Here is a 26,633-nt window from a genome sequence, read left to right as displayed (position 1 = left end):
TCAGCCAGCAAAGGCGGACTTGGGGGTAAGGCAGCGTTCACTTAAACATTCCAAAGAGAGACTAGAGGACAGTGGGGAGGCAGGCTGTGCATTCTAGAGTAGGTAACATACCCATTTCTTGGATCAAACCCTTGTGTCTGTCCTTTACCATAATGTTGTAAGCCTGATGTTTTCCAGTTCTGTTCAGCATCTGAGACATCAAAACTGGCTGAGCAGAAATGACAGTTAAGCGTAAATTTGGTAGGTGCTTTAGCTTTTTGATACAAAAAGTCTAATTATCTACAATGCATTAGCTTCTTTGTATGCCGCTCTGAATATTTTGTTATTTAAGTTTCTATCTGGGAAAACTGGAAGTCTGTTAATAGGTATTCTTTGTCTTACAGTTGACTTTTTTTTTTATTATGTTCAGTTAGCCACGGTATGGTGCATCATTAGTTTTTGATGTGGTGTTCAATGATGCGTTGGTTCGTATAATGCACAGTGCTTTTAACATGGTATTGATATGTCAGCCTCAAGTGCTAATTATTTCCTTATGTCATTTGAGTGGGAACCTGTTTTTAAATGTAAAATGTTAAGGAAATTTTATGTTGAGTTAATGTAAAAATAGTATTTTTTCATCTTTCAGTACCACCAAATATTTACGGTTCTGATGAACTTGCTCAACTTACAGTCATTGAAGGGAATCTCATTAGTTTATTGTGTGAATCAAGTGGTATTCCACCCCCAAATCTCATTTGGAAGAAGAAAGGTCAGTTTTCATCCTCAACATTTATAAAATTAAATTTAAATATTAAATGAATCTATGTTTTGTTTGACAAACATGTCAATTTATTAACAAACTTTCCCGGGGTTTGCATACTAAAATACTAGATGGAGTGATCACTTTATATTAAATGTGTAGCATGTGATAACTTCTACACTATCTCGCTGAAAATTGTCAGTTTGGAAACTGTTCTCCAGAAAAAAGTAACTTTACTGTTTTAGTTGATTGCTTTATAATCGAATGCATTATAGGGTGTCCATAATGGTCAAGAATCCACCATTCTAAGAATTCTTTTATCTTCTTTAGAATAAGCTTTAAAAAATATTTTCTATAACGTTTTTTCTGTATTTTCTGTAACATTTTGCTGTATTTGTGAGTTTTGCAATGTATGTTAAGATCAAATTCTGTAGTTGAACAAATTTTCAATTTATTCATCAATATATATTTATTTGTATCCATTAAGTATCAGACAGATCATCTATATTTTTAGGGTTTTTTTAAGATTTTATTTATTTATTTGAGAGAGAGTGAGAGCGAGAGAGATCACAGAGGGAGAGAGAGAGGGAGAAGCAGACTTGCTGCTGAGCAGGGAGCCCAATGTGGGGCTCAATCCAAGGACCCTGGGATCATGATCTGAGTCAAAGGCAGATGCTTAACCGAGTGAGCCACCCAGGCTGCCAATATTTTTAGTCGATTTTAAGAATAATTTTGTTTTACTCTTTTAAGATTTTACTTTATTTTTCTAAGTATGCTTTCAAATGCAATATTGATTGAAGGGAAAATTTGCAGAAGATGATCTTGATAAATATCTCCTCTTCATCCTGCCTCTCCTCTCCTTTCTTCTCCTCCTCCTTTTTGCATAGGACTATTTTACGGTGTCATCTGCCTTTTAGGTACTTGAACAAGATGTAAATAAATGTACTTATCAGAGTGTGTACACAAAATGCTATATATTTTTGCTTCATATTTTGCCATTTTGTTTTCTTTGCAGGCTCCCAAGTGCTGGCTGATTCTGCAGGGCGAGTCAGAACATTATCTGGAGGCAGACAGTTACAGATCTCAGTTGCAGAAAAATCTGATGCAGGGCTGTATACATGTGTGGCATCGAATGTTGCTGGAACTGCAAAGAAAGACTACAATCTGCAAGTTTACAGTAAGTTATTGATTAGTCAGACTTTCTTTTAATCTTTCTGTCTTTCCTTTTTGCTTTTTCTTTGTATCTAAAGATACATCCAAGGCAGTATGGTTATAATATACTTATCATAAGACTCACAAATTTAAATCGTGCTGACATAAACAAAGAGCAGTTGCTTGTTTCTGTCTGTTGTTCACTTAACAATACAGCTGTGCACCTGTATCAGCATGCTGATAGAAGACACATCAGTGTGGTTGTAATGTACTGGGGGCAGGATGGTGGATGTGTGGAATGGGGAGAGATGGTACATTATAGGGTAGATTTGCAAAATGTAAAAATATCTCATCTTAATATTTAATTTGTATAAGATTTTAAAGTGTTTTGAATATTTACATTTAACCTTTATGTGAACCATGATATGAAACAAAATTATTGTTTCCATTTTGCATATGTAGTCATCTAAGCCCAGAGAGGTTCCCACGACTGACCAAGGTCACCTGACTTGATTGTAGTAGGACTGGCACTAGAACCCAAGATTACTAACGCTGGCCCGTGTTTCTTCCCCCACACACCTATGTATTAGAATTGGTCTAATTTTTTTTTTCTTAGACTAAGTATCTGTTATGTAAATTCAGCTGCAAAACTACAGAATAATGTGATCAGTGGCTTAACCAATTAGAGACTTATTTTCTCACGTAATGAGAAGCCTGAGGTTGGCAGTCACTGGAGTTGGTCAAAACCTTACTCCTATCAAGACAGGAGAGCTAGGATTCTCCTGCTCCTACCTCTGTGGTGTCAAGATCATTGCTTCAGCCCTGGTATCAAGTCCACACTGAAGGCAAAAGTAAGGGTAAGGAGTGGTATGTTTTCCTTTCATCAGGACAGCAAAAAAAATTCCCAACCCGTGCCTCTAATCCCCCATGCCCACCCAGCAGATGTTTATTTAGATTTTATAGGCCTGAATTGATTTATGTGGCCACTTCAATTTTCAGAGAAGACTGAGAAACAGTCTCAGCTTTTCCAAGTCCTGTAGTGGATGGTGAAGGAAGAGTGGAACTGATTGTGAGCAAGGCTACCATCTCTATTTTAATGTTAGTACCTGGAAGGCTTCTGTAAATTAGGGCTATGAATGATAAGTTCAAGTATTTGTATAACTTGTTAAAAATGAGCGAAAGTAACAAACACAGAATTTTTTTTTTTTTACTGTGTTGATAGCTTTATTCTAAGCATGAACGCAGTTAGAAACATAGGAGGAATTCCATCTCTCAATACAGCAATGCCATGTCTGTTAACTCTGGGTCTTTTCTTTAGTAGTTAATATTTCTACATCAAAAATGAGTTTAACTTTGGCTGATACAAATTCCTATGCAAGACCTGAAGCAGACATTTCCTACTTTACTATTTTTTCTTTCTTTTTTTTTTAAAGATTTTATTTACTTATTTGACAGAGAGAGACAGCCAGCGAGAGAGGGAACACAAGCAGGGGGAGTGGGAGAGGAAGAAGCAGGCTCCTAGCGGAGGAGCCTGATGTGGGGCTCGATCCCAGAACGCTGGGATCATGCCCTGAGCCAAAGGCAGACGCTTAACGACTGCGCCACCCAGGCACCCCTACTATTTTTTCTTTTTCTTTTCTTTTTTTTTTCCAGTTCGACCAACTATATCCGATAGTGGCAGCCACCCTACTGAAATCATTGTTACTCGAGGGAAGAGTATTTCCTTGGAGTGTGACGTGCAGGGTATTCCTCAACCAAAAGTGACCTGGATGAAAGATGGCCGCCCTTTGACCAAAGGAAGGGGGATGGAAATATTGGATGAAGGTCGCATCCTTCAGCTGAAGAACATTCACGTATCTGACACAGGCCGTTATGTGTGTGTTGCTGTGAATGTAGCAGGAATGACTGACAGAAAATATGACTTAAGTGTACATAGTAAGTATAAAGACGCTCAATAAGTCTATTCACTGGCCATTATAATCTATAGCATCTTGGATGGGAAACGTAAGCCTTCAGTATTGAGTCTTTTATTTATAGTCTGTGATTTTCTGCATATGCACCTCTTTTTTGGGCCAGTCTCATCATTTATCCTTCTATGTGTGGCCTCCCATTTCTTACCTTGCTGAAACAGGCATATATTGGACATTCTCTTAGAAAAGCACATAGTAGATTTAATTATCTAATTGTCTTCTTCAAGTACTTTTGAACCAGTGCTTTCTCAAGTAATATTCCTTGATTCTATGTTTTCCAAATTTGCTGTCTTGGTTAGTATAAGCCTGGGTTCCTTAGAGTTTACTGACTCAACAGCAGTTGCTCATGAGTTGTACTGAAGTCAGCTTTAATATTCTAATTAATGAGTCATAAATGTCAATAGGAATAGATGAAGCATACCATGTACTCAGGGACAGTTATTTGTATGCATATAATTTGAACTGCAATTTTAATTTTTTTCTTTTTTTTTAAATTCAGTTTATTTAAGCTAAAAACAAAGGTAGTTTCCCTCCCTCCACTGCTCTCTGTACCTATAAACTTGGTTTTATTTATTTGTTTTTTTTTAATTTTTTAATTTTTTTGAGGTTGTTTTCTGTATCTTTTTTTTATTATGTTCAGTTAGCCAACATATAGTACATCATTAGTTTTTGATGTAGTGTTCAACGATTCATTAGTTGTGTATAGCACCCAGTGCTCACCCCAACACGTGTGCTCCTTAATACCCAATTTTAGATTCCACATCTAAGAGAGATCATACAGTATTTATCTTTTTGCCTGACTTATTTCACTTAGCATAATGCCCTTGAGGTACTTCCATGTTGTTACAAATGGCAAGATTTTGTTCTTTTTTTTATGGCTGAACAATAACCCATTGTATATATATCCTTTAATTTCTTTATTCATCCATAATGGACATGGGTTGTTTCCATTGCTTGGCTGTTGTAAATAATCCTGCAATGAACATGGGGGTGCATGTATCATTTCAAGGTAGTGTTTTCATTTTCTTCATATAAATACCTAGAAGTAAAATTCCTAAATCATATGGTGGTTCTAATTTTAATTTTTTGAGGAACCTCAAAAAACCTGTTTACCACAGTGACTGCACCAATTTATAGTTCCACCAACAGGGCCCAAGGATTCTTTTTTCTTTTTGTCCTCCCTTTGTTATTTTTTGTCTTTTTGGTAATAGCCATTCTGAGGTGATATCACATTGTGCTTTTGATTTGCATACCCTTTTGAATAATAATATTGAGTACCTTTTCATGCACCTTTTAACCATCTGTATGTCTTTTTTGGAAAAATGGTTATTCCTATCCTTTGCCCATATTTAATTGATTTTTTTTTTTGGCTATTGAATTGTATGGATTCTTTATATATTTTTGATATTAGCCCCCTATCAGATCTATAATTTACAAGTATTTTCAGAAGGTTGCCTTTTCATTTTGTTGATTGTTTTCTTTGCTGTGCAGAGCGTTTTTACTTTGATGTAGTCCCAATAGTTTTTGTTTTTGTTGCTTTTTGGTTTTGGTGTCACATTCAAAAAATCATCTACAAGACCTGTGTCAAGGGGCTTATGTTTTCTTCTAGGAGTTTTATGGTTTCAGGTCTTTTGTTCAAGCCTTTAATCAATTTGAGTACCTTTTTATGTGTTGTAAGATAGTGGTCCAATTTCATTCTTTTGCATTTGGCTATCCAGTTTTCCCTAGCACCATTCATTGAAGAGACTGTCTTTTCCCCCATCAGATATTCCTGGCTCCTTTGTAGTAAATTAATTGACTATATATGAGTGGGTTTATTTCCAGGCTGTCTATTTTGTACCATTGATTTATGTGCCTGTTTTTATGCCAATACCATACTTTTTTAGTTACTATAGCTTTGTAGAATAGTTTGAACTTAGGGACCATGATACCCCCAGCTTTGTTCTTTCTCAAGATTGCTTTGGCTATTTGGGGTACTTTGTGGTTCTGTATAAATTTTAGGATTGATTATTCTATTTCTGTGGAAAATGCCATTGGAATTTTGATAGGGATTGTATTACAAAATCTATTACCTTGGGTAGTATGGACATTTTGACAATATTCCTCAATCTTTTTATCTGTACCTTCTTCAGTTTCTTTCATTATTGTCTTGTAGTCTTCAACATACAGGTCTTTCACCTCTGTGGTTAATTTATTCCATGTATTTTATTCTTTTTGATGCAATTATAAATGGGATTGTTTTCTTAATTTCACTTTCTGATACTTCATTATTAATGTATAGAAATGAAATAGATTTTGTGTATTGATTTTGTATCCTGCAACTTTAATGAATTCATGTATTAGTTCTAATAGTTTTTGGATAGAATTTCTAGGAATTGCATTTTTTTTTAACTCACAGGGGCTTGAACTCACAACCCTGAGGTCAATACCTGAGCTGAAATCAAGAATCAGATGCTTAACTGACTGAACCACCCAGGCGCCCTTGCAATTTTTCAATCTACAGAAACAGTGATAAATTTAGTAGACACAGTCTTATAACTTGAATCCAATTAGGTCATGCAGAAAGTCCAGTATTAATATCCTGTAGTTTGCAGCAAATATGTGAGCCAAAGTTAACATAATCAGAATGTAAAAGAGAAGAATTTTCAATATTAAGCATCTTTTTTGTTAGATTACTTTTAATCTTTAGGACTAGAATTACTTGTTAGAAAATTCCTCCTATAAGAAGTTCATGAATCCATATTAGAGATTTACCAGACAAGATGAGTGACTCATAGAAAATCATTCACCACCAATACAATAACAATATGAAAGTTATTTACTGCTATGAGTAGGGAAGAAGCGACATTTTTACTTCCAGGAATGTCACACTAAAAATATTGCTACTTCTAATAAGCTCATTGTTGTGGTTGCTTATTTTGCTTACTGTTGACCAGGAAATGGAAGTCATCTTATTAATCATAGGCTGTTGAGGATTTGGTGTTTGTTATATATTAACTAACTTCTTTTCCTTTTCTTGTTTGTTTTATCACACAGCCCCTCCAAGCATCATAGGAAACAATGGGATACCTGAAAATATCAGTGTCGTAGAAAAGAATTCAGTGTCTCTGACTTGTGAAGCTTCAGGAATTCCCCTGCCTTCGATTACCTGGCTTAAAGATGGGTGGCCTGTCAGCCTTAGCAGTTCTGTGAGAATTCTCTCAGGTATTAGAAATTTTCATACCCTGACAATCTGGTTAGCTTCATATGGCCACAGTTTCTCCTTAATTTCTCTGTGTTTTATTTTTTCTTTTTGATCTAGGTGCTTACTATAGTGCTGATCATAAGAAAAAAATATTTAGGAGGACATCAGAAGTTACATGAAAGGGAGTGGGGGAATCTCCAGATATCTCTAGATCCTCTTAAAAAAGAAATCTTGGCATTTGCATATTCCTTAAATCATGGGGATGTCAGAAATTTCATGCTACAATGAGTACCAACCCATTTGAGAAATGAGGATGCAAAGAAGTGCTGAAATTGAAGCCAGAGTCTAGGACGAATCATGTTATGTAACGAATCTCCATTAACTAAGTACTTCATCTGAGTGAGTTTTGTATTTCTCGGATGGATTGGTTTCCCATGAGCTAGGACTTTATTGTAAAAAGGATATTCAGCTTATTCCTCATCTGATTATGTAAGAGAATCTATTCGCTTGTCCTTTACAGACCAGTATAAGCATGAGGAGAGGGGTCTTGAGGCTATGCCACAAGAGTCTGCGCTTTGCCCCTGTTGTAATGATTTGCATACAGACCAAGAATAATGATCTTGCCAAGCTGTGGTTAGTAAAAGGCTTAGACACTTAGAAGAATACCTAATGTGTTGAATGAAGGCATCTGAATTCGAACACACCTCACCCTGGAATGTTTGAGTTAAACCTAAGAAAATGAAAGTTAAATAAACTCCTGCACTTACATTAAAAAAAAAAAATGATGAGGGGCACCTGGGTGGCTCAGTGGATTAAGCCTCCCACTCTTGATTTCCTCTCAGGTCATGATCTCATGGTTGTGAGATCGAGCCCTACATTGGGCTCCACGCTGAGCGGGGAGTCTGCTTCTCTCCCACTGTCTCTCCCTCTGCTCCTCCCTCTGTTTGTTCTCTATCCCTCTGTCTCTAAAATAAATAAATAAATCTTAAAAAAAAATGATGAAAATTTGGGTGACATATAGCTTCAGAATTCTTCATATAAGATCTCTGAATTATGTTTGTAATTCAGTATGCATTAACAGTGTAATGTGGTTATCAAGGAAATAAATGCAATATTTCACCACATTAATAAAATATATTTTCATCAATAAAATAAAGACGAGACCAATTGTATCCTGACTTACTCATTAGAAAGACTAGAGGAAGGATTTATTGACAATATTTTCAAAGAAGGGTAACCATGATGGTAAATTCTGATTGTATTTAAGCTGGAAAAGTAAACTGTAAGTAACCTTATGGTTACGTAGTGAAAATTAAATTTAAATACTTGAAGAACCATGCCGCAGAAAAGGATTACATTGGTTCTGTCTATTCCAAAGGTTAAAAGCAATGCCAGTGTATGGAAGATTTTAGAGACGGATTTGGGTCTGAATATAAGCAGCTCAAAAAATACTTATATTGTTTAAAGTCAAGATGAACTATTTTTAAGAGTAACCTCCTACTTCTAAATTTGTTCAAAGTTTAAATTTCCACGTTTGAAGGCTTTTTCACCAAAGATCCTTTCCTAGTGTTTGAATTAGGTCTAAATATCCTAAGGTCCCTCTGTTTTTTTAAGATGTTGGTCTATAAATGATAGGAGCTTGATAAAGAATATATATTGCTATAATTATTATATTTATTGCCTAAAATTCTCACTAGATTCATGATCTCCAGCAAGTTACTTAACTTTGCTAACTTCCATCTCTTCACTTATAAACTGAAGGTATTAATAGTATTTACCTCTTAGGGTTTTTGTAAAGATGGAATGGGTCTATGTATGTACATAAAGCAGTTAACACAGCTCCTGCTTTATGGTAAGCATCCAGTACATGTCTGCTATTGCCATAGACAACCTGGTAAAAAAATTAGGTGTCCCTGTCCTGGGATGTTTTCCTGTTTCCTTACTACATTGTTTTCCTTTGCGTAGGTGTCCCAGTCTCTGATGATCTTTAGGAAATGCATACTAATAGCAAAGGTTTTATTACAACTTGGTTACCAAAAACCTGAACCCATTATCTTCCTGTCTTGAAATTATCCTCATATTTTTGGCTTTTTTAAAAAAAAAATTCTTTATCACTGAAAAAGTAGTACTCTTTTTATAATAGCTACATCATGGCTCCTGGAAATGAAAAAGGCAAGAGAGAAGTGATGTACTGCTATCACAAAGAGTGATGAACTCTGACTTATTATAGATTTACGGGAGTGGTGTTTTGGTTTTATTTAGTTTTGTTTTGCTTGACTAGCGCTGGAGATCCCTGAGTGAACACATTAAAAGTATTTGACCTTGTGGTGGTGCCAAAGGAGTCATTCAGTTTTACAGTCTGAACATGTGTATTGTGCAATAGATGAATGAGAATCAGATGAATGGCATATGACTTGCTTGGTCATTGGTCTGCTGCACACTTCTATTCCATTAAGATTAGTTCTCCTGAGACCTTAAGTACAGATTTCCTGAAAGCAGTATTTTTGTGAAGGCCCTGTCCTTGTTATGAAGTTGTCTGCCAAGAACAGATAGCTGCTATAAGAATTTAATAGATACAAGAAACATCTCCATTTAAGTATAACTTACTGTCAGATCCTTTTGTTGTTGTTTTTCACTGGATTAAGTGAGAGGACCAGAAAACAAGAGAAAGATCATGAGACAGGAGGCTGAGGTTTGCGGAGCTAGCAGTAACTCATAACAGCTGTACTGATCTAAGATCTCTCAACTGGAATCATATTATGGTCTCACTAACCTGAAGAAGCAGTGAGTGCTTGAATCCTTGCCTAACTAACACAAGTTTTTTGATGTGTTTAGATAATTTCTGTATTTAATTTTCCTTATTTAAATTCAGTTGGGGAAGAAAAAGATTGAATTCTGGTAATCAGCTTTGTTTATGTAAATAAGTTACTACTGAGTTCACCTTTCAAACAGTTGAAGATGGGAGGTTGCTTCTAGAAAAAGCTCAGTGACAGCTTGTTGTGTTTATAAAAACAGAAAGCAGATGGACATTCCTGATGAATCCAGAGCCAGGTGAATAGTCACATGAAAACTTCGTGTTTAACCATTTCAGTTGTTTTAGTTCCAATTCAGTGTACAAAGCAAAAATATACCAGGTAGAAAAGTATTATGAAATCTAAGACAGGATTTACTTTTTTTTTCTGAGAATTGACTTCTCAAATGGTCTCAAAGACTCTCTCAGTGCCTGCACGTCTTCTGCAGGCTGTTTCAGTCCCGTTTGCTGCCTCGTCTTTGTCCTTCAGTGGAGTTTCTTTCCAAATCCCACCCTTCAGCATATCAGAGTTGCCCTCTCAGTCTACAAGCATTTCTTGGATGAAGTAGGGCAACCTTCATTACATAGAAGTTCAAAATATAAAAAGTAAAAAAGCAGATATGCACAAGCGAATCAAGGGGACCCCCCTACCCGTTCCCAAAGGGGACTTTGATCTAAATAATTCTAGGATTCCATGAAAACCAGTAGTTGGTCTTCAGGGTTTCTCCCATTCCTTCTGTGCTGATGTCATCCCAATCTGGGTTGCTGGTGTAGACCTCTTTCTCACATTCCCATTTCAGATGCCCAGCGGCAAACTGGGAATCTTTTCTTAAACATTCTGTCAGTTGTCTTTCTAAAGCACAAATCGCATCGTGACCTTTCTTTTTTTTTTTGTTTACACACTTCCATAGTTTTAGTGAACACCATAAAGGCCAGATTCCTTAACATAGCATTCAAGGGCCCACAGAATCTGGCCATCCACCAGCCATTACTCCAGCTAGCCTCATCTCTCTGCATTTGCTCCACCTGCTCTCCTTTAAGTACAAAACTCACATCTACTTTCTACTCTATATCCATATCCCTACTCTACCTATAATGGTGTCTCTCAACTCTTCTCTGTATTAAAATAAACTTGCCTTTTGGGCACGTGGGTGGTACAGTCATTTAGGTGTCGGACTCTTAGTTTTGGACCAGGTCATGATCTCAGGGTCATGAGATCGATCCTCATGTCAGGCTCCACACTGAGTGCGGAGTCTGCTTGAGATTCTCTCTCCCTCTTCCTGCCCCTTCTGCTCATGCTCTCTATCTCTGTCTTTCAAATAAATAAATAAATAAATCTTTGTATATATTTGCCTCTTAAGATTATGTTCTAACATCACGACTCTGAAACTCCATTTCTTGTTTGTTGTCACCTAGCATTGTATTTATTTTTTTAGCCATTGATCCAGAAAATTCTTCTGAATTATCTTTTCTCCTTCATAATGGCTTAAAGCATAAGATTTTTTAAAAGCTTGATATTAATGAATGTTAAAGGCCTTTGAAGCATATTGACTGAATTTTACCTAAATTGAGCATTTTTTGGCCAATTTGTAAAGTTACAGATTTCTTTTTGAGTCATCTTGGTTTGCTTCTCCAGGAGGCAGGACTCTGCGGTTGATGCAGACCAGAATAGAAGATGCTGGCCAGTATACTTGTGTTGTAAGGAATGCAGCTGGTGAAGAAAGAAAAATCTTTGGACTTTCAGTATTAGGTATTTTTGTAATTTTCAATATCTAGTAAAACAATCTAATTGGCTTACTATATTCTGGATGTAGTTAAAATTTATCTATAGCTTGATCTCACATTTATGTTTTCTTTGGCCCCTGGACTGACACTCTTGGCACTAATTCAATGTTGGAATAATTTGGATGTCATCAGTTGGATTAAAATGGCTGAAATGCTGTGTCTTTTCAGTTCACAGTTGTTCAGACTCTGATATCTTGTTTAACGTGAATACTTATCAGAGTTATGGTGGGAGAAATAAATGTCTAACAGATGTTCTTATTAACTTGTTGACATTTTTATCCAGACTTTATAACTTCTGCTACAATAAAATTCATTATAATTGAATTCATGACATATAATTTTATATCTTAGAATTGATCAAAATAGTTTTATGACATTATGCTAGTAAACAAATAATGATAATTTGGAGGTTTGTTTTAAAGATTATAGCTTAATACAAATGTAAACATAGATGCCTATAGAATAACACCCCTGCTCTTAGAATTGTTGCTTACTTTTTCTGTCTTTTTCTTCATTTAATTTTTTTTCTTTAGTGCCACCTCACATTGTGGGTGAAAGTACATTGGAAGATGTGAAGGTAAAAGAGAAACAGAGTGTTACACTGACTTGTGAAGTGACAGGTAAGGGACTTAGCTCTTGTACTTCTGCTGTTCTCCACTCACTGATTATTTATTGCCTCCACTATATATCTTAATCAGTTGAAAAAAGTCAAACTACTATAATAAGCATTTGAAATTGAATTCTAGTTGAGTAGAGCCAGTGGAAGTGTAGGAGGAGATTTCTCACATTCTGTGGAAATAAGAATACTCTCCTACACGGATAGATTTTACCCTCTTTACCAGTGACGCAGTGTGTTATTGTAATGAAAGTAAGTGAATCTTAAGAGGACATTATCAAATCTGGTTTGTTGTTGTTGCTGTCTTTAGGTTTTTTGTTTGTTTGTTTGTTTTTAGTAAAGATGGCCTTGGAGTTTAAAAATAGCAATGGGAGTAGCACATAACATTTTATAGAAAGCCAGTGTTTTAGGGAAGATTTGATTAGTTTATTTCACAGTTTATATGCCTTGCATGAGCAATAAATTTAAGTAAGCAAGGAAACGTTTCTATTTTAAGCAAGGCAGATAGAAAGAGTGTGTTATATGCTATTACTTAACCTGCTTTTTTTCCCCTAGAAATGATATGGTAAATAACAACATTGGGACCAGCTGCCTAAATTTTATAGCATCCTCGCCTTGAGGCTTCCAGTTTGTTTGTTTGTTTTTACATTGGCATTTGGTTTTCAGTTATTTCTTCTTTATTTTTTCTCTTAGTTTTATTGAGATATAATTGACATAGAACATTGTGTAAGTTTAAGGTGTACAACATAATGATTATACGTACCTCTTATATACATATGAATGTCTATATTTCAAAATGAGCACCAGAATAAGTTTAAACATTCATCATCTCACATAGTTATAATTTTTTCATGTGATGAAAACTTTTAAGATTGATTCTCTTAGCAGCTTTCAAATATATAATACCGTATTGTTAGCTGTAGTTACCATGCTCTACACTATAGCCCCAGAACTTACTTATCTTGTAACTGGAAGTTTATATCTTCTGAGCACCTTCAGCCATTTCTCCCCACCCCTCCTCTGTCTCTGGAAAGTACCAATCTTTTCTTGGCTGCTATGAGTTTTGATTTTATCAAGTCACACATATAAATGAGATCATACAGTATTTGTTTTCTCTGCCTTTTTCACTTAGGTTAATGCCCTCAAGGTTCAGCCATGCTGTTGCAAATGGGAGGATTTCCTTCTTTTTTATGGCTGAATGACATTCCCGTGTGTGTGTGTGTGTGCGCATGTGTGTGTATTTTCTTGTATCCATTCACCTGTTAGTGGACACTTGGGTTGTTTTCTATTTAAATTATTTTGAATAATGCTGCAGTGAACATCGTAGTGCAGATATCTTTTCAAGATAGTGATTTCATTCTTTTTGAATATATGCCCAGAAGGGAATTACTGAATCATGTGGTAGTTCTATTTTTATTTTTCGAGATCTCCATACTGTTTTCCATAGGAGCTATGCCAATTTGCATTCCCACTAACAGTGCACGAGGGTTCTCTTCATTTTCACCAACATTTGTTATCTCTTGTCTTTTTTAGAATAGCCATTCTAACATGTATGGGTGATATCTCATTCTGGTTTTATTTGCATTTTCCAATGATAGTATGTTGAGCATCTTTTCATGTACCTGTTTGCCATCTGGATGTCTTCTTTGGGAAAATGTCTATTCTAGTCCTTTGCCAATTTTTAAATTATATTATTTGATTTTTTGCTATTGAGTTAAGTTCCTTATATAGTTTGGATATTAACCCCTTATCAGATACATGGTATGCAAATATTTTCTCCCCTTCCATAGGTTGCCTTTTTATTTTGTTGATGATTTCTTTTTCTGGGCAGAAGCTTTTTCGTTTCATGTACTCCCACTTGTTTATTTTTACTATTTTTGCTTGTGCTTTTAGTGTCATATCCAAGAAATCATTTCTCAGACTGATGCCCCTGTGCTTTCTTCTGGGAGTTTATGATTCCAATCTTTTTTTTATGACAGACTTTCCTTCTTTTTTTTTTTTTAAAGATTCTATTTATTTATTTGGCAGAGAGAGAGAGACAGCCAGCGAAAGAGGGAACACAAGCAAGGGGAGTGGGAGAGAAGAAGCAGGCTCCCAGCAGAGGAGCCTGATGTGGGGCTCTATCCCAGGACCCTGGGATCACGCCCTGAGCCAAAGGCAGACTCTTAACGACTGAGCCACCCAGGGGCCCCTATGATTCCAGTCTTATATTTAAGTCATTAATCCATTTCAAGTTAATTTTTGTGAGTGGTATAAGACAGGGGTCTAGTTTTATTCTTTTGCATGTGACTATCTAGTTTTTCCAATGCCATTTATTGAAGAGACTATCTTTTTTTATCGACTATTCTTGGATCTCTTATCCATATTAGTTGGCCATATATGCATGGGTTTATTTCTTTTTTTTTTTTTTTTAGATTTTATTTATTTATTTGACAGAGAGAGACAGCCAGCGAGAGAGGGAACACAAGCAGGGGGAGTGGGGAGAGGAAGAAGCAGGCTCCCAGCAGAAGAGCCTGATGTGGGGCTCGATCCCAGAACGCTGGGATCACGCCCTGAGCCAAAGGCAGATGCTCAACGACTGCACCACCTGGGCGCCCCTATTTCTTTGCTCATAATACTGTTCCATTGGTCTATGTGTCTTTTTTCAAGGCCAATGCCATACTGTTTGGATTACCTTAGGTTTGTAATATAGTTTGGAATCAGGAAGTTTGATGTCCCCATCTTTGTTCTTTCTCAGAATTGCTTTGGCTGTTTGGGGTCTTTTGGGGCCAGATGAATTTTAGGACTGTTTTTTTCTATTTCTATAAAAAAAAAAAAAGCATTAGAATCTTCATACTGAGTGCATTGAATCTATAAATCGCTTTTGAGTACATTGAATCTATAAATGGTTTTGAATCTGTAAATGGACATTTTAACAATACTAATTCTTCCAATCTCTGAATATAGGAAGGATATCTTTGCATTTATTCATGTCTTTTTCAACTTCTTTCATCAATGTCTTATAGTTTTCCGTGTAAATAACTTTCACCTCCTTGGTTAGATTTATTCCTAAGTATATTATTGTTTTCTTTATTTATTTTTCAAATAATCTGTTGTTAGTGTATAGAAATGCTGGTGATTTTTGTATGTTTATTTTGTATCCTGAAACTTTACGGAATTTATTACTTAGATCTAACAGGTTTTTGGTGGAGTCTTTTTTTTAGATTTGTTCATTCATTTATTCATTTGAAAAATATTTATTTGATTTAATATGTGGGGCATACAGTAGTGAACAAAGCAGATAAAATCCCTGCCCTCATGGAGCTTATACTCCTGGTGAAACGAACTAGACAGAGATACAGTAAGTAGCCTTCCTTCCAGACCTAGCACTTTCTTTGAATCCAGGACTTCTATTAATTCTCAGATATGAAGGTTCTAGCAAGTGGTCATTTGCATTTCTTTCTTTCTTTCTTTCTTTCTTTCTTTCTTTCTTTCTTTCTTTCTTTCTTCCTTCCTTCCTTCCTCCCTTCCTTTTACATATATATATTTTGTTTAAATTCAATTAATTAACATATAGTTTGTTATTTGTTTCAGAGGTAGAGTTCAATGATTCATCAGTCTTATATAATACTCAATGCTCATTACATCACCTGCCCTCCTTAATGGCCATCACCCAATTATCTTTAGAACTTTTTATATATAAAAACATGTCATCTGCAAATAGAGGCAATTTTAATTCTCCCTTTCTGACTCTGATACATTTCTTTCTTCTTTTCTCTTCTCTTCTCTTCTCTTCTCTTCTCTTCTCTTCTCTTCTCTTCTCTTTTTTCTTTTCTTTTCTTCCCTGATGAATCAAACTGTTCTAGCTAGGACTTCCAGTACTACTATGTTGAACACAAATGATGAGAGTGGGCGCCTTCATATTGATCTTAGAGGAAAAGCAAGCAATCTTTTACCACCGAGTATAATGTTAGCTGTGGATTGTCATGTATTGCTTTTATTATGTTGAGGAATGTTCCTTCTATATGCAATTTATTGAGAGTCTTTATCATGAATGGATGTTTAATTTTGTCAGGTGCTTTTTCTACATCTATTGAAATGAGTATATGATTTTTATCTAGTTTCAATTAATATACAGTGCTATTAGTTTCAGGTGTACAATATAGTGATTCAATAGTTCTGTACCTTACTCAGTGCTCATCATGATAAGTGTGCTCTTAATCCCCTTCACCTATTTCACCTATTACCCTACTAACCTCCCCTCTGACAACCACCAGTTTTCTGTATTTAATAGTCTGTGTCTTGGTTTGTCTCTTTTTTCTTTGTTCATTTGTTTTATTTCTTAAATTCCACGTATGAATGAAATTATATGGTATTTGTCTTTCTCTGACTGACTTATTTTACTTAGATCTATCCATGTTGTTGCAAATGGCAAGATTTAATTCTTTTTTATGGCTGAGTAGTATTCCGTTGTGTATAGCTATATCACATCTTCTTTATCCCTTCATCTATGGATGAGCACTTGGGTCATTTCCATACCTTGGCTATTGTAAATAATGCTTCAATGAACATGGGTGTGCATATATTTTTTTGAATTAGTGTTCTTGTTTTCTTTGGGTAAATACCCAGTAGTGGAATTACTAGATCATAAGATAATTCTATTTTTTTATTTTTTGAGAAAACTTCATACTGTTTTCCACACTGGCTGCACCAGTGCACAAGGGCTCCTTTTTCCCTCTGATAAGTGCATGAGGGTTCCTCTTTCTCTACATCCTTGCCAACACTGTTTCTTGTGTTTTTGGTTTTAGCCATTTTAACAGGTGTGAAGTAATATCTTTTGTGGTTTTGATTTGCATTTCCTTGATGATTAGTGATGTTGTATCTTTACACGTGTCTATTGGTCATCTGTTTGTCTTCTTTGGAAAAGTGTCTATTCATGTCCTCTGACCATTTTTTAATTGGATTATTTGTTTTGAGGGTTGTTGAGTTGTATACATTCTTTATATATTTTGGACAATAACTCCTTCTCGGGCATATCATTCACAAGTATCTTGTCCCACTCAGTAGGTTGTCTTTTTGTTTTGTTGATGATTTCCTTCACTTTGCAAAAGCTTTTTATTTTGGTGTAGTTCCAATAGTTTAATTTTGCTTTTGTTTCCTTTGCCTGAGGAGACATATCTAGAAAAATGTTTCTATGACTGATGTCAAAGAAATTGCTGCCCATGTTTTTTTCCTAGAAGTATTATGGTTTCAGGTCTCACATTTAGGTCTTTAATCCATTTTGAATTTATTTGTGTTTATGGTGTAAGAAACTGGTCCAGTTTCATTCTTTTGCATGTAGCTGGATTAGCATATAATTTTAATCCTTTATTAATGTGATGTATTATATTTATTGATTTGTATATGTCAAACCATTTTGGCATCTCAGGGATGAAGCCCACTTGATTATGGTGTACATTCCTTTTAATTTGACATTGAATTCAGTTTGCTAGTATTTTGTTGAGAACGTTTTTTGCATCTATATTATTCAAGAATATTGGCCTGTAGTTTTTTTTTTCCTTTGGTGTCCTTACCAGGTTTTGGTATAAAGGTAGTGCTGGCCTTGTAAAATGGTTTGGGTATATTTCCAAGTCTTCAATTTTTTGAGAGTTTCAGAAGAATTGCTGTTAATTCTTCTTTAAATGTTTGGTAAAATTCACCAGTAAAACCATCTGATCCTCTGCTTTTCTTTGTTGTGAGATTTTTTATTATGAAGTCAGTCTCCTTACTAATTATTAGCCTGTTCAATAGTCTTCACAGATTCTATGTTTTCATGAATTTATTCATTTCCTCTAGGTGGTCAAATTTGTGGGCTATAATATTAATAGTTCTCTCTTACAATCCTTTGTATTTCTATGGTATCAGTTGTAATGTCTTCTCTTTCATTTATAATTTTATTTATTTGCATCTTCTCTCTATCATTCTTAGTTGAGCTAAACACTTCTCAATTTTGTTTATCTCTCCAAAAAACCAGTTCTTAATTTTGTTTAATCTTTTCTATTCTCTTGTTTTCCTGTTCTTCATTTAGTTCTGTTCTAATCTTTATTATTTCCTTCCTTCTGCTAACTTTGGTTGTAGTTTGTACTTTTTTTTTCCCTGGTTCCTTGAGGTGTGTAAAGTTAGGTTGTTTATTTCTTTCTTTTTTCTATGTATGCAGTTTTTAATATAAGCTTCCATCTTAAAACTACATTTGCTGCATACTATAAATTTTGGAATTTTGTGTTTCCATTTAAATTTGTCCTAAGGTACTTTTTCATTTCCCTTTAGATTTCCTCTTTAATCCATTGGTTGTTCAAAAGTGTATTGTTTAATTCCTATGTATTTGTGAATTTTCCAGCTTTCCTCCTGCTTTGAATTGTACTTTTTTACCATTGTGATAAGGAAAGACACCCTATATCTTTTAATCATCTTAAATTTGTTAAGACTTTTTCTGTGGTCTAACATATAATATATCTAGATAATGTTCTATGTGTGCTTGAAAAGAATGTGTATTCTGCCGCTGTTGGATAGAATGTTTTATATATGTCTGTTAGGTCTATTTGGTTGGTATGGCTGTTCAAATCCTCTGGGTTTTTTTATAGATTCTTGTCTGGATGATCTTTCTATTGTTGAGAGTAGGTATTAAGATTCCCAACTGCTATTGTATTGCTGTTTATTTCTTCCTTTAGTTCTGTTAGTATTTGTTTTACATATTTAGTTGCTCCAATGTTGGATGCATAGATATTTACATTTATTATACCTTCTTGAGGACTGACCCTTTTATCATTGCATAATAACCTTCTTTGTCTCTTTTGACGATTTTTTGCTCAACGTTTATTTTGTCTGAAATAAATGCAGCTATTCCTGCTCTCTTTTGGGAGCCATTTGCTTGAGATATATTTTTACATCCCTTCACTCTCAGTCTATGTATATCGTTGAAGCTAAAGTGACTCTCTTATAGGCAGCATATTAGTGAATCTTGTTTTTTTTTAATGCATTCATTCTCTGTCTTTTGATTGGAGAATTTAATCCATTTCTGTTAAAGTAATTATTGATAAGTAAGGACTTACTATTGCCTTTGTTCATTATTTTCTGATTGTTTTGTAGATCCTTTATGCCTTGCCTCTTCTCTTTCTCCTTTTGTGATTTGATGACTTTTTAGTAGCAGTATGCTTTGACTCTGTCATAATCTTTTGTGTGACTATTATAGTTTTTCTTTGCCATGAAGCCTACATAAAATATCTTATATCTTATTTGAGGCTGATAACAACTTTACTCTGATAGTATACATAATTTTACATTTTTACTTCTCTCCCTCTCACATTTTAGTTATTGATGTGGCAGTTTTTATATTTTTTACATGTATCCAATAACAAATTATTGCAGTTATGGTTATTTTAAATACATTTACTTTCTAACTTTTAAACTAGAGTTTTAAGTGAATTACACACCACTATTACAATAACAGAGAATATGACTTTAATTACATATTTACCATTACCAGCGAATTTTATACAAACATTCATGTTTTTCAACATTAATTATTGTCCTTGTATTTCCACTTGAGAATGTCCTTAACATTTCTTATAAGGCAGGTCTAGTGATGATGAACTCCCTCAGCTTTTCTTTGTTCAGGAAAATCTTTGTCTTTCCCCCCTACTTTGCCAGCTATATTAGTCTTGGTTGAAAGCTTCTTTTTCTTTTAATATGTTGAAAATATTATCCTATTCTTTCCTGGCATACAAAGTAGGCCTTATTTTTGAAAAATCAGCCTAAAGTCTTGTGGGGGTTTCCTTGTATGTAATACACTTTTCTCTTGCTACTTTCAAATTCTGTCTTTGTCTTTGACTTTTGAAAATATAGTTATAATGTGTCTCAGTGTGGCCCTTTTCAAGTTCAACCAATTTGGGGTCCTTTGGGCCTCATGAATCTGGATGTCCATTTCGCTCCCTATGTTTGGGAAGTTTTTAGCCATTATTACTCTAAATATATTTTCTGTCCTTTTCTCTGTCTCTTGTCCTTCTAGGATTCCCATAATGTGTATGTATATTGTTTGTGTTGATTGTATTCCATAAATCTTACAGGCTTCCTTTACTGTTTTTTTCTTTTTCTTTTTTCTCTTTTCTTTCTTTATCTTTTCCTTCCTTCCTTCCCTCCTCCTTTCTTCCTTCCTTCCTTCCTTCCTTCCTTCCTTCCTTCCTTCCTTCCTTCGTTCCTTCCTTCCTTCCTTTCTCTTCCAACTGGATCATTTTAATGACCTATCCTCTAGCTCACTAATTCTTTTTTTCTTCTTAGTTGAGTCTGCTGTTAAAGCTCTCTTTTGAATTCTTTAAGTCAATCACTGTATTCTTCAGCTCTGGGAATTCTGTTTGTTTTGATGGTTTCTCTTTCTTTGTTCATACACCATTTTCTTAATTTTGTTTAGTCGTCTGTTTTCTTCTAGTTCACCAGACATCTTTGAGAGGATTATTCTGAATTCTTTGTCAGACAGTTAGTTCACAGATTTCCATTTCTTTGGGGTCATTATTGGAGTTTAATTAGTTTCCTTTGATGGTGTCTTTTTTTACCTGATTCCTTGCATTGGTATCTGCAGATTTGAGTAAGGGATCTCCTTTTCTAGTCTTTATAGGTTCACTTTGTCAAAGACAGTCATTCATTAGTCACTGCAGCTTGGTGTTCTGTATGGGTCATCTGGTAGCATCCTTACAGATGGGGCTTGCTCCTAGGCTCTCTGTTTGGTTAAGGCCGCTGCCTGAACTCTGAGGTTAGCAGGGAGGGATTAATGTTGGCTGGAAACAGTTGTATAGTACTACTCACTAGGTTTCTTGACTGAGTGCAGCTGTACGATAGGCCCTGTGGTTGCCTGGATTCTCTGGTTAGGCTTCCTCATCAGGTGGGACTGGGTGCTATATTTCAGCAGTTGGGCAGGCCTGCAAATTTGCTTCCCTGCCTGGGTAGGGCTATAGAACAGGCTCCATGGTTGATGGCCAAGACTTCCAATTTTAATATATTATCCTAGTGTTTTTTCTAGCAGAACTTGCTTTAATGGTTTTAATTTTTTTTAATTATTTGAACAACCTAAAAATTAATATTTAATGTAAATCTCATGTTAAAACAAAAATATCTTTCTCCATAGGCTATATATTAAAGGAATAATTACTATATTTATATCTCTATTTACCTATTACATATGTATGCTAGAATCCTGGTATAAACTGAAAGTATCTGTTGAATTGTTTAATTCAAGGTTTTTCCTTTTTCATAGCTTCCTTTCAAAATATAAAAGCTTTAAAAATTTAATATGAATGCAGAAGTATTTGTGAGTAATAATTTTAATAAAAATGCATGTCCCATTTTTTAAAAGTATATTTTACTATTTAATTAAACACAAAGGTTAATTTGGAATTTTTCACTTATAGACCAAACTAATCTTCACTTGAAAATGGCTTGTAATCTATAAATTTTAAAAATTATGGCATGGTTGTTATTATAAATTATGTTTAGAAATTTATTTTAAGATGTATGGTTACTACATTATTTTACAATTGTGATACTTAAAAGGAAAATGAGTGAACATGCTTCTTTTTGTCATCATTTGTAGGCATGTAATTATTAGCCGTCTCTGAGAAATGGCTTTTTGTTACAGGGACTCCAGTACCAGAAATTACATGGCACAAAGATGGACAGCTCCTCCAAGAAGATGACACCCATCACATTATGTCTGGTGGCCGTTTTCTTAAAATTATCAATGCCCAAGTGTCACATACTGGAAGATATGTATGTTTGGCTTCCAATACAGCCGGTGACAAGAGCAAAAGTTTCAGTCTTAATGTGTTGGGTACGTACAAGCATTGCCTCAAATCTTGAAGACTCAGACATGACTGTCTGCTGAATTACCTTCTTTTCTTTTTCTTTTTAATGTTTCTGCCATAGAATTTCATTATTTAAGGAGGACTAGTGCTTGTGTACATTTGCTGTTTTTCTTTAATTAATTCATTCATTTATAAATTTATTCGTTACATTTGGAATAATACCACCTACGTTCCAGGAACTGTGTTTAGTGCTAGAGACACAACTGTGAATAAGACAGATGTTAAAAAAGCAGTGGAAAAAGGTAAATGTATGCTTGTCAAAGAGAAACAGGTCAACAGTATGAGGGGCTCAATCTGATGTATTTTATCATTTCTTACTGGTACAGTTATTGGTAGTTGTCCATATTATAGTCTTTGTGGACTAGGAATTATGAAATAGCTATACATTCAGTTATTGCAACATCAAAGTTATGCTTATGTCTCAGGCATGACATTAAAATAGATTTTTAATTTCTGCTCATATCCTGAAATTTAAAATGTACCACCTAAGTGTATTATATTTAATTACTAATATCAAAATACTTTTCATTCTACTAGAATCAACTGACCTACATTTGAGTATGCAGTGTTTTGCAATTTTTGTTTATTTGTTTTTGTAGATATTACTCAGACTTTTTTGGGGATGCATAGTCCTATACTTAGGAACCTGCCATATAAGATACTGTCCTCAGGTAGCTTACAGTCTAATTAAGTAGAAGAGATATGTGTGCAAGTAAAATTAAAATAATGGATAATGTATAAGTGTCAAATGAACAGTATATATTGATAATATATAAAAAATAAACTCCAAAAAGCAGACCCCTTTACCTTGTAAAGGATTTAGCCCCAGCCCCTGACAGAGCACTGAATAAGAGATAATGGGTAAGTATGAATGGGAGTTCATGAGCCAGTTGCCTACTAAGACACCTGTGCTCCCTCACACCCATCAGTGTATGAAAGGCAAGTGCTCAGCCCTGGATTTCCTCTCCATTTCTGCAGTTCATTTACTGCTTCTCTTAGAGCTTTAAGTTCCTCATGCCTTCTTCCTTACACCACTGATTCACTTCCCAACACTAACTCATGTCCAAATCCTATACTCTGTCCTCTCTGGAAACCTGTTTTAGTATTCTCTCCAGCTCCTTGCTGTAATTGAAATCTGACTCTTCCTAAGAGCTTCCTGAAGCTCTCTCCAGTGAAGATCATTATTCTTTATCCCAAGTATCCCAAGTCATGCTGACTACACCCTCCAATCCCCACTTCCTAGTTACTTCCCTGTTTCTTGTCATTCTCCCTCATTCATTGAGACTGCAGGATCTGAATCAGACTTCTTTTCCACCATCTTCATAAAGTTGAGGCTGTTTAAGTGTGTGCATTTGCAACTTGCAGTCTACTCAGCCATAATTCAGGGTTTTTACCCTTACTTTTCCCAGAGGATGAGTTCTTGTTCACAGTTGCTACTGACACTTATGTCCCTAACCCTGTATCACTGGTATGTCAGTCATTCCCACCATCCACCTTACCTACAGCTTCACCTTCTTCTGTCTCCATCACTTCATGTTGTAACCATTCCCTGTCTATACTTCTTGTCCCACTAAAATGGGCTTTTCTCCATGCCATGCTTCATGCTGTTGTGTCAAAGATTATCCTGTTGCTTGATCCAATAAATATTTCTCAGTCCTTTCTTAATGTTTTAGACATTATTTATTACTTTTTCCTTGACAGTGTTCTTCTCTCATTATCCTTGCACACCTTTGGTTGCTCCTTTTCTCTCTCTTTTATGGACTTCTCCATAATCCATCCCTCAAACACTAGGTACCTTATCATTTTGTCCTTACTTCACTGCTTATTTTACTCTAGATATTGTCTTCAAATAATAAGCTTAATTCACAGAGGTTTAATTATTATCTCCTATAGACTGGTTAATTTTTAAATCCATACCTGTAAACCAGATCTTTCTCCCAAGTTTAGATTTCTATATACAGTTGCTCATTGGATATTTCTAGCTGGAATTCTCATGAGCACTTTAAATTCAAGATACTCAGAACAGAACAAACTATCTTCCCTTCCAAAATGAGCAAATCTTTCCATATTTTCTATTTATATTGCTTCACTGTAGTTTACCTACATTCCCAAGCAAGAAAACTAGAAGTCATCTTTGACTTTGGTTTTCCTTAGCCCCCAAATTCTATCATCAAGTCCTACCAATTGACTTTCTAAATTTTTCTGTAGTCACTCCTCCCTCTTTATGCCTTCCTTTAATTCAGTCCCTCATTATCTTGTGTGGAATAAATGGACCTGTCTCCATTACCCCTGCTTCCAACACTGACCCCCTTGAATCTATCCTCAATATATTCCCTGCTTGCCCCTCATTGTTTATACTACTCTGCACCCAATATGCTCCTTCTTCCTATTAGTCTCCCTTCTTTCACTTGCTAACCACCACTCATTCTTTAAAGCTCACTTTGAAATCTTTTCCTTTAGGAGGGCTTCCCTTATGAGAGTCCTCACACCACCCACTCAGATTGGATTGGATGCTATGCTTCCATGTATCCTGCACCAGAGTTCTCATTTTGCACTACTATGCTGCATTATAATTCCTACTGTGTGCCATCTCCTCCATTATTCCATTTTGAAGTTATCATTCCTTTCATGTAGAATAAGAACATAATCAATTATTTCTGGAATTGTTAGGAAATAGAATTACACAAGTAAGTATAGTGAAATTTAGAAATTCACAAATAGGAAATTTCTAAACATATTTCTTTAATCACATTTTAAATCTATTTCAGTATCTCCTACAATTGCTGGTGTTGATAGTGATGGTGGCCCTGAAGATGTCACCGTTATCCTTAACAGCCCCACATCTTTGGTTTGTGAAGCTTATTCATATCCTCCAGCCACTATCACCTGGTTCAAGGATGGAACACCTTTAGAATCCAACAGAAATATTCGAATTCTTCCAGGTAACTGTTTTACTTTAGATGCACAATATATATTTGTGCCATCTACTATTGTAGAAAAAGAGTCATTGGTTATTTTTTATAAAAGTACTTATGTCTTAGTTATGCTATTCTACTGCCATTTTAATTTTATTAATTATTTATATATATCTTATAATCTAAAGTAAAATTACTTCTTGAAAGACCAATTAAATATCGAAATAAAAGGCAAATAAATAAATACCACAATGCTATTAATTGATAAAATACAATGTGGAATACAAAAAAGAGTAGAAATTCATTTCTTGTTGAATTGAACCACAAGGCGAATTGGTATTTAGATTGAGAGAGCTTATTTATTTCTCTTTAACACTTGATAAAATGTATGAAAGTAGAAAGAATTTAAAAGTATTATCACTGGCTTTAAGAAATTTACAGTTTTATGTGGAAGGGAAATAATATGTGTAAAAGTTAATTAACAACGTGACTTATGAATAGTCATGGCATTTGATAAATGAGATAGTGACAAATTTTATAAAAATTCAAAAGATGGAATGACTACTAACGGTTGACGTGGTCAGGAAATGCTTTGTTGCAGTTGGAACTTGAGGCAGCCCTTAAAGAAAGGTGTAGAATTTTGTTGGAGTTGAGTAATTTCAGATCCATCAGGATGACTAGTGTGGTAAAGGTACAAAGTGAAAGGCACATAGATGTACAAAGGCCTATCTAGTTGCAAGTAATAATATGTAGACTCTCACCTCCCACTTGAGTGGGGATATTGTGTATGGGAGAGAGGGGAGAAAAGGTCAGGAAGGCACATTGGAATCATATTTTGAATGCCTGGACTAAAGAGTTTTGACTTTATATTTTAGACTCTATATTTTAGATTTTTAAGGAGAAGCGTACCATAATGCAAACTGAGTTTTAGCAAGATCAGTCTCTACTGATAGCCCAAGTAGATGAAGAGAAGATGACCAAGGCAAAAGATCTATCTAGGAAGAGAATGAAATAAAGACCTTAGCCAGAGTATGTACAGAGACATGGGAGGGTCAAGATGAGCATGAGAGTCAGTATCCTAGAGGATCATTGAGGACTTACTGACTCCTTGCCCACCATGCAATGTCCGTCTATATTGTAGCTTGTCTTGTGTCAAATATCTGTTATAGAATTGGCACATAGAAAAAAGAAGTATGTTAATAGTGAGAACTAAAAACCCTGGTGTTTTGTGCATACTCTGTTGCCACTGTGACTTCAGAGATTCTTTGATGTTCCATGATTTTTCAGGAGGTAGGACTCTGCAGATCCTAAATGCACAGGAGAACAATGCTGGAAGATACTCTTGTGTAGCCACTAATGAGGCGGGGGAAATGATAAAGCACTATGAAGTAAAGGTCTACAGTAAGTCCTAAAAGAAAACTACATTTCATATTTTCCTCAAGTTCTCTAACTTTTTCGATCTTGTTTTTTATTATGGGTTCATAATTATTTGTACTCATCATTAAAGTTTGTTGTTTATGCAGCTTGCTTCATTAAGATGGAAGTCATATTAAGCATTGTACCCATGTCCTCAATTGCTTAAAGGTGTGAAGACCCCATTCAATCTGCTCAG

General features: G+C 35.1%; 1 protein-coding gene across 2 annotated transcripts in view; it reads left to right on the top strand.

Annotated features, from left to right (window-relative positions):
• HMCN1 (hemicentin 1) overlaps window positions 1-26,633 on the top strand; it is a 477,641-nt gene that overhangs the window by 328,028 nt on the left and 122,980 nt on the right. For both annotated transcript variants that reach the window (XM_034666795.1, XM_034666794.1), the window contains exons 43-51: window positions 626-748; window positions 1,755-1,916; window positions 3,545-3,826; window positions 6,898-7,065; window positions 11,473-11,586; window positions 12,155-12,241; window positions 21,881-22,072; window positions 24,875-25,048; window positions 26,309-26,422. In XM_034666795.1, the coding sequence (XP_034522686.1) occupies window positions 626-748; window positions 1,755-1,916; window positions 3,545-3,826; window positions 6,898-7,065; window positions 11,473-11,586; window positions 12,155-12,241; window positions 21,881-22,072; window positions 24,875-25,048; window positions 26,309-26,422 (1,416 nt within the window). The remainder of the gene's footprint in view (window positions 1-625; window positions 749-1,754; window positions 1,917-3,544; window positions 3,827-6,897; window positions 7,066-11,472; window positions 11,587-12,154; window positions 12,242-21,880; window positions 22,073-24,874; window positions 25,049-26,308; window positions 26,423-26,633) is intronic.

This window comes from Ailuropoda melanoleuca, chromosome 8, assembly GCF_002007445.2.
Source record: "Ailuropoda melanoleuca isolate Jingjing chromosome 8, ASM200744v2, whole genome shotgun sequence".
NCBI lineage: Eukaryota > Metazoa > Chordata > Mammalia > Carnivora > Ursidae > Ailuropoda > Ailuropoda melanoleuca.
The sequence above is the reverse complement of the archived record's forward strand: the minus strand, read 5'-3'. Positions and strand labels throughout refer to the sequence as shown.